An 8,816-nucleotide genomic window follows, 5' to 3' on the forward strand; every position below is an offset into this window, starting at 1 on the left:
ACAAATAGTTTTCAAGCTATGGAGGCCCCACATTACAGATGGGAGATGGGCTAAAATACAATCTAATTAGTTGAGAGGCCAAGTTATAACCATGATTGGGCTTCCAGATTCACCTTTCAACACAAATAAGCACTTGCTTCATGAAATCATGTGCCGTAGTTAAGTATTGAGTTAAAATATAGAACATAACTCATAACTTCAAGCAGGTTTTAACAATCATAACTGCACCTTGTGACGGAATGAAAAAGTGAATGGCCAATTTGTTCAGGGCCTAGGGGGTAGCATTTGTGTTGTAGAAGAGTGAGAAACGGAAAATAAAAATATCAAAAAGAGTGCATACATGATACAACTTGAATGCCAACTTGCTCAGGGCAAGGGGGTGAGCATTTATGTTGTAACCGTAAAGACCAGTATAGCATTAAACATGCTACTGTCTTTATTTCCAGCGCAAGTGTGTGCATGCCAGCGCGCAATTGTCAGTATGCATGCCTGCAGGCATGCACGCAATTGTCGGTATGCATGCCTGCATGTCTGCATGCATGCAAATATGATACCCGTCTTTCATTGGTCAACAGATGTTGTCTTGTTAGTTAACAATTGCATGATGATCCCTACGGCAAACTAGAAAGGACAGTAGATATCTATCATGCAATAATCTTTTAACTACTCATTGAACTGGTTTTGCTATCTTTGGGTGTAACGGTTTGGAGTAGCCATGTCTAAGCTAAAGCCAAAGAAAATACAGTTCTTATAAGCTACTTTTTTTTCTTCCACTTTCTTTGCTTCTTCATAAAGCTCTGATACACTACATTCTTCTTTGCTTCTTCACACCACATCAACTAGACCACAATTACTCTTCTTCATTCAGATTTCTTTAGAAACTTCAGGGACTTCATTCTACAAGTCTTATGAGCTCTCACTTACTTTATTCATTCAGTTTTTGTAACTACTTTCTTCTGCACTACTTCAAAATATTGTCAACTAGAACGCACTGGCCTTTCTTCACTCAGCTTCTGTTAAAGACACCAGAATCTCCACCATGAAAGTGTAATAAAATTTCACTTTCTTTTTCCTTACAATTAACCAAAACACTATATTTAATTATTTATTGGCAGATCTTCCTTCAGCTTCCTTAGGTAACATGAGAGTTTCCATTATGCAAGTATAACATGATTCCACTTATATGCGAGTATAACATGATTCCACTTATATTCATACTTTCCATAAACAATTTTATAGTACTTAATGTCATTGTTACTGTTGTTGACATTTTTGTAATTGTTATTACTGCTATATACTTTTACTTTAATAAATAAAGCAACTGAGATTCTTTTATACAGTTAAGTACGATCAAGAAACTACTTGAGACACATCTCTACTGCTTATAATGCAAACCCCTCATTTGCATTTGAATCTAGACGGACCCAGTGGTGGTGGATAACACATCTCCACCACCTAGATTATCAAGTGAAAAGAGCCAAATTAAGAACCCATCATATCAAACTCTCCTCGACATTTCTTTCAACCCAAACCCATGCCAGATACCATTTTTTTCAATGTAACACTATTTAGTACACATCCTCACAACCTCAAACAAACCAATAGCCCCAAAGCTATCTGCTCTCATCATAGATTGAAATAAAGGCCAGTTCATGTTCAAGGTCAGAATTATTGTTTGTTACCAATGGACCTCTTCTAGGAAAATCCGCACAAATTTGTTCTGTTTGTGAGTACAGCATGCATTCGCTAGAGTTACCTTAATGTTATGCAAAAAGCATAATGCATAAGATCCACTCCACAAGAAAAAAAAACAAATGAAACTGCACATTCAGCCAGCACAACGAATATGTGTTTCTCTAGCAAAATATTAAAACCAACAAGAATTGTGACATAAAGATGAAGAGAAAAGATCTTAAAAACCAGGATAACTGAATTTAACAGTGCTCACTCTTTTCCCTCAACTTTAGTATGTCCACAAACATCACAGGGACTAAATTCATCAGCAATACACAAACACTAAACATGCAAACAAGGACAAATTATTGACAACATATGCACACAAATATAACTATGAAACATAACTACAAAGTTAAAATCATGAAGTATATGCAAAACACGAACAAACAGATATATCCACACATCAAGGTTTATGAACTTAGTTTCAGTTTTGCCTCCCTTAAAAGTTTGTATCGGCTAGCTAGTAAACTCTCCAGAATTCTACTATAAATTTTTTGTTTTTAGATTTAGCATATTACTAAAATTTATAAATATTATATCAATTGTAGAAATATAATGAAACTATAATTTCATTGAAAATTTGTATCATATATTATTAAGATTGATGATTGTGAAGTCATGCTATAGATACACAATATAAAAGATATATCAAGGAGAAGTATTTAGTTATACTCAGATAAAAAGAATTTGATTTAGGAATCCTATACTCAGATAAACAGAATTTGATTTAGGAATCGTATGTAAATATTCACTTGGGAGTTTACAAAGTACAAATATTAGGGTCTGGAACCTGAAACCTGCTAGAATATGTGAGGAACCCAGTACACACATGTAAGTTAAGTTGGTTATGGATACTGGATAGAACCAAATACCTGACAACTGAAATTAGTTTAGTAAATTTTAATGTTTGGGTCTGGATTTTAGATCCCCATTTAACCAAATTTCATGCTAGTTTGAAATTACTGCCCTGAAAACAAGTATATTGCAGCAGAAATCTATTTCCTTGAAATGTGTCTCCATATAACTGTACATATGTATCAAGAGCGAGAGAGGAGGGAGGAGTGCACAGCGTATGTGCACGCGTGCGCATATAGAGAGGAGAGGGGTATATGTGAGTGCACACTCGTGTGTATAGACAAATACACACAAGACACACAGACATATGCATGTGTGCATGCTCACACGCTCCCAGAGAGAGAGCGGGATGGAGGGAGGGAGGGGGGTTGGAGAGATGACAGCACATTCTCCCAGTCACGAACCGTGGTGCAGCACTAACGTGATACCTCAGCCTAACTGCCTCAGCTAGTTGTCATCTTAGTTATCTTTTACCAAAAAAGAAAAAATTAATAATCAACTCAAAGGAAAAAACATTAAAAAAAACAAATAACAGAAAAAGCACCCTTACATTAACCACTATACAACAACTAGCAGAGAGGGAGAGATGATAGCACATTCTCCCAGTCAAAAACTGTGGTGCAGCACTAACGTGATATATTAGCCTAACCAGCTTAGCTAGCTATCATTAGGCGTGTCCGTTCGAGCTTTGGCCCGGACCCGGCCCGGGACCAGGAAAAGCCAGGAAGCCAGGTTCCCAACCCAGGTCCAAGTCGGCAGATAAACCTAGGTCAGGGTCCGGGTCGGTCCAGACCCGGACCGAGTTAGGGAGCCCAGACGGCTCCCTACCAGTGGCCCGGACCTGGACCAGACCAGGACCGGTCCAATGGCTAGCAAATCTTTTTTTTTTTCTTTTTTTGGCAGAAAAAGAACAAGTTAAAAAAAAAAGAAACACCGGGCCAACGCGATGCCCGGCCCGGACCCAAAAATCCGGACCAGTCTGGGCTCGCCCGTTTGGACAGGCCCAGTTATCATCTTAGTTTTCTTTTACCAAAAAATATAATAATAATAAACTCAAAGGAAAAGATAAAAAAACAAATAACAGAAAAAGTACCCTTGCTTTGACCATTTTACAACTACTAGCAGTTGTAACATGAAGAGCAGTAATATTGGAGATAAATTTCAGCTCCCTTCTGGGATTTTAGTTCCACTGAGTACAGATGCTGACATGAAGTATAGTTTCTGGGTAAATTTTCAGTTGTCTTTAGAATTTTGGTTCTGCTAAGCAGTAATATTTTATTTGCAGGTGTGATAGTTGCTCCAAATGAAGCTAAGAGTGCAGGCTCAAGGATAATATTATAAATACGAAGCGTAATACTCGGCCATAATCTTCAATTTCTTTTTGGAGTTTTGTTCCCCTGAACAGTAATACTTTCTTGGAATTTCCCAAGTGAAATAGTGCATTTGTTGGTCCACACAAAGCTAGCGAGTGCCAACTATGTGTGTGTGCACGTGCATGAATTTACATTATAAACGTACATAGAGAGATAGAGTAGATAGCTACATATTAACACCCATACAAAACCTTTATGTCCATTTAGTACATAATTAATGAGTCATAAAATCGATTCACATATCACAGGCATCTCAATTTTGCAAATGTTTCCTTTCCAGAAGACTTGTAAAACCACGGAGTTACTTATGGCGCCAAATGAAACTAAATCAAAGAAAAAATAATGTATTACGCTTACATGAGAGAATAGCCTTGCCCTTTGTTCCTTTGCACCAACATAAAAAATACATTGTACAGATGGCAACCAGTTATGCAGCTCGCTCTGGATAAAAAAAAAAGGGAAAGAAAGAAATCAGTCAAGTATAAGCTTCTATAGATGAAAATTGGCAAAATCAGTAAGAATGGGAAAACATATTCTGACCTTCCAATTTACTAAAACAGCATTTGGAACTATGATGAGATGGGGCCCGTAGTTTCCTTTGAACTCCATCAGATAAGCAATCAATGCCATTACCTGATTATTCGACAAACAAGTCCATTTTTCCCAGATGAGCAATAAGCTACATAGAGAAGACAAAACTACACAAACTGATATAAAAGCACGAATACTTCTGATAAAAGGCATGCTTAAAGCTGATGAATTTCTCTAGTACTAGCTGATAGCACAAATAATAAACTCAACAAAAGGTTAACTCTTGTTATAGCTCATAAGTGCCAAAAAAATCTGATCTCACTTCATTAACAGAAAGAAGGCCAGCATCAAATAAAAAAATAGTGGTAAATTAAGAAAAGAAAAAAAAATGAAAGAACATGGAGCAACCTGTACGGTCTTGCCTAAGCCCATCTCATCTGCCAAAATCCCGTTCAATTTGTTGTTATACAAGGAAAGCATCCATTGCAGCCCAACCTGGAAATAGTGAAAGTGAAAAGGGACTCATATCTAACGGAAAATTGAATGGACTCGACAGAACCAAAGATAATTTCATTTAGAACCTACAAGTTGGTACTCCCTCAAGGTTCCTGCCCGTAACATTGAGGGCTGTCGCAAAACTCGTTCATTCACGGCATGTGCCAAATTATAATACCTTCAATCCATGAGATATATCAGCTGTGTCAGTAATAAATGGACGTACATAACATGATATAAAAATTATATATCATAGGACTGCAGCATGTTGCTTTGTTTGGATATGAGCTATTATTTCCCCTTTTCCAAGGAGATGCAAATTTCACAGCATTTAGTTGTGGCAAATAAAGACTATTAATGTCCAACACAAAACACCATGAATCATCAGTCATGATAATAATAAAAATACAATTGAGAATGAACTTACTTATTATCAGAAGTGCTATCCCTTGGTGCATTCATCTCTGAGAACCTATTTCTGATGATTACTTCCTCTCCTGCACATATTGCAGCAGCCTTCACTTCTTCTTCTGAAAGGCCCTGTTTATAGGAAATTAAAAGAATGAATGAAATATAGATCTATCTCCACCATACTACTAGTAGCCAAAGAAAATAAGAACAAAAGTAAAATAGAAATGAGAAAAGATGCCGACCTGCAACCGTGCAGCAGCTGCTGCAGCTTTTGCAGCTTCTTCCACCTCTTGATGGTTCTTTGCTGCTGTTATTTTCCCTCCAAGTTTGTGGAGATACTCTTCTGTCTGGGAGAGAAAAGATGAAAGGACAACATAGCGCTGAGATGCATCACCAGGTACACTGGTCTGTTGCTCCAGCAGCATTTCACGATATCGATCAACATCATTATTCTTCAACGCCTCCATTCTCTTGTTTCGATCATCATCTTTCCTCTTAGAGAACTCTCTCAACATCCTCTCATGATATTTAGCCACTCCTCTATTGCGTGTTGTTCTTGCATCACGAATGGCCCAGTGAGCTTCTAGGAGCTTCTTGCGCCACTGGAAAATAGCCTTTAATTGTTTTTCCCTTGCGGCTTTTTGTAAGTGCTGGACTTGCCTCGAGAGTTCAATGCGCTGACGTTCACACTGCCTAACAAATTTACGGTATGGCCTGTCAGGCATTGCCATTATCTCTTGCTGATGCTGGTCAACCTCATCCCTCAGGCGAGCCTGAAGATCCAAAAGACGAATTTTTTTCTCTTCAATTTGCAGCCTAAGAACTATGTCAGGTTTGATTTGTTTATTCTCGAAGTTAATGGCAAGTAATCCACCAATCTTCTTCAAAGTCTCAGTTCTTTTTCTGTTAAGCACTTCCACACCTTCCTCATAAAGTAAATCTTTTAAATCATAAGCTAACGTTAGACCACTTGAGGAATTTGTAGTGGATAATCCAAGGGAGTCATGTTTCCTGGTAAAGAATGGAAAATCAAATAGCGGACCATGATATCTTCTGGTGGGAACATCTTTTGAAGGTGGTGCACTGCTGTTAGAAGCTGATTTAGTTAATTGTGAAGAATCGAGTGTGGCATTGGGAGTTGGAACTGCTTTTCCCTTATTGGCATTATAATCACACTTAACAGCTTTTAATTGACCATCTCGTTCAACCTCCGGCTCAGCTTTAACAGTTACAACAGTGCTTTGTTCTGCCTTCCGACTAGATGATACAGGTTGAGATTCCTTTGTTGTACTTGCTGGTCCTTGTAAAGGGGTAACTACAGCTGTTTTTTCTTCTCCACTGGCAGACTCCTCCTTTGGCACATGTCCTTTGCTAGGTGGAACAACCTGGGGAGTGGTATTGCTGGTCTTTAAATGTTTTGCATGCTCTTCAGCAATTTTCCCATCTGAGTTTTCCCGACTAGATGTCCCCTGTGAAAGGAAACCCTGTTGTGGCTCCGTATCAAGAGGTGGTGGTGCAATAGCTTGAAGAACTTCCTGTGGAAGAGCACCTTCACCACGCTGCAGAAAACACACATGAGATGTTAACTTGGCTAAAATACCAAATTGGTATAGTTATACGAACGTGTTTGCCAGTTTGGTATTTTTAAAAACTCCAGCGACAACAAGGCATTAAAGCTCGTCCTTTTTTGTCAATAAGACCATTTTTCCAAAATTCCGACAAGAAAATTTATTTTAACCCCCTACCTCCCAAAATTATATTAAATATATGCCCAAAATTATCAAAAAAAAAATTTCATCCCCTCCCTCTCCCTCTCCTCCTCATCGTCGACGTCCTCCTCCTCCTCCTCCTCTCCCATTCCCCTCTCCTCCCCTCCTCCGCCTCCCCTTCCCCCTCCAACTCCATCCATGATCTATATAAATGAAAATTTAAAATAGAGGGCACAAATTAGTTTGCACAGAGAACTCCGATCATGAGGACGCAAATTAGGAGATCACCGAAGAGAAGACTGAATTGGGTTGAAGTCCTTATAAGTAACTTATATTTTGCTCATAAGCGTCAAGCATAATTTATGAGGACCAACATTTACCACCTATTACCGCTGACCTATCACTTGAACTGTTCGATGCCAAAATATCAGAAGAGAAAAGATCTTCGTTTCAACTGGAATGAACTCCATCAGTAGATCAATAATTGATCAATAACTAAACACGATAAGGTACAATACCAACTATACTATATTTTTCTTCTAAATTATGTCATTACTCAATTGAAAATTTGATCTCCACTCAAAAGATCCATAAACTAAACCATCCTCTCTATGACATCGGTCGACATTAAAGAAAGTTTTTCAAAAGCAACAAAATTAAACACAGTGCCGATCCCTCTTCTGTCAAGCAATTCCTGGTAGATGCCAATGCGCCAGATGCCCGTAAGATTATTAAAAAAGAAACAAAGAGCCTTACACCTTCTATAATAATTCCATGCATGCTTAAACTATATTATTTTAACAAGCAACTGTCATTAGGCTATGCCTCCTTCATTCCTGTGGACCAGTTCCGCTGGTGGAGTTCATTATCTATGCAGACACAACGGAATGGGAGAGGAGGGGAGTGGGGAGATCAGGGATGGAGTTGGAGGGGGAAGGGGAGGCGGAGGAGGGGAGGAGAGGGGAATGGAAGAGGAGGAGGATGTCGACGACGAGGAGGGGGGGAGAGGGAGGGGATGATTTTTATTTATTTTTTATTTTTATTTTTACTTTTTGATAATTTTGGGCATATATTTAATAATTTTGGGATGTAGGGGGTTAAAATAAATTTTCTTGCCGAAATTTTAGAAAAAGAGTCTTATTGACAAAAAAGACGAACTTTAATGCCTTGTTGTCGTCGGAGTTTTTAAAAATACCAAACTGGCAAACACGTTCGTATAAATATACCAATTTGGTATTTTAGCCGATGTTAACTTATACTAAAAATTTGATTGCATTTCCCATAGTTAAAAGAATGTGAATCTCTAGCTAAAAGCTTTCCGGAAAGAAAAAGAGAAAGAAGGGAAATGTTTCCCTCCAGTACCTTGAGCCGCCGAAATGCTAATATTTGTGCTTTCAGAACATGAAGCTGCTGCTTGGTAAAGCCAGTGCGTGGTTGGGACACTTGGGTTGGTCCCCCTTGAGCTGATGTTTGGGAGCCGATGACCTCACCTGAAGGAGCTGCAGGTTGTGATGGCGGTCGATTCGATTGCTGTAATTGCCGGAAGTACTGAGCTTGCAGTGTTTCAGGCCCACTACTTTTACTCTTAGAGCCTGAATGGTCTGTGCACTTGCTTGAGTTACCAGAAGATTGTGGTGGATGCATTGTGGGGCCTCCATTCCCCATGGACACTGAAGGTCGATCGACCCTCTCAATATGGCTGTCC

At 38.8% G+C, this 8,816-nt stretch overlaps 1 protein-coding gene across 1 annotated transcript in view; it reads right to left on the reverse strand.

The window, feature by feature from the left end:
• Positions 1-8,810, reverse strand: part of LOC109825002 (ATP-dependent helicase BRM-like) — a 16,018-nt gene extending 7,208 nt beyond the window's left edge. Inside the window, exons 1-7 of the mRNA XM_020391657.1 lie at positions 8,474-8,810; positions 5,645-6,961; positions 5,419-5,531; positions 5,082-5,169; positions 4,905-4,991; positions 4,506-4,598; positions 4,323-4,406 (exon numbers count right to left, since the gene is read on the reverse strand). Coding sequence (XP_020247246.1) covers positions 4,323-4,406; positions 4,506-4,598; positions 4,905-4,991; positions 5,082-5,169; positions 5,419-5,531; positions 5,645-6,961; positions 8,474-8,776 — 2,085 coding nt within the window. The 5' untranslated portion in view covers positions 8,777-8,810. The remainder of the gene's footprint in view (positions 1-4,322; positions 4,407-4,505; positions 4,599-4,904; positions 4,992-5,081; positions 5,170-5,418; positions 5,532-5,644; positions 6,962-8,473) is intronic.

This window comes from Asparagus officinalis, chromosome 10, assembly GCF_001876935.1.
Source record: "Asparagus officinalis chromosome 10, Aspof.V1, whole genome shotgun sequence".
In the NCBI taxonomy this organism is placed as follows: Eukaryota; Viridiplantae; Streptophyta; class Magnoliopsida; order Asparagales; family Asparagaceae; genus Asparagus; species Asparagus officinalis.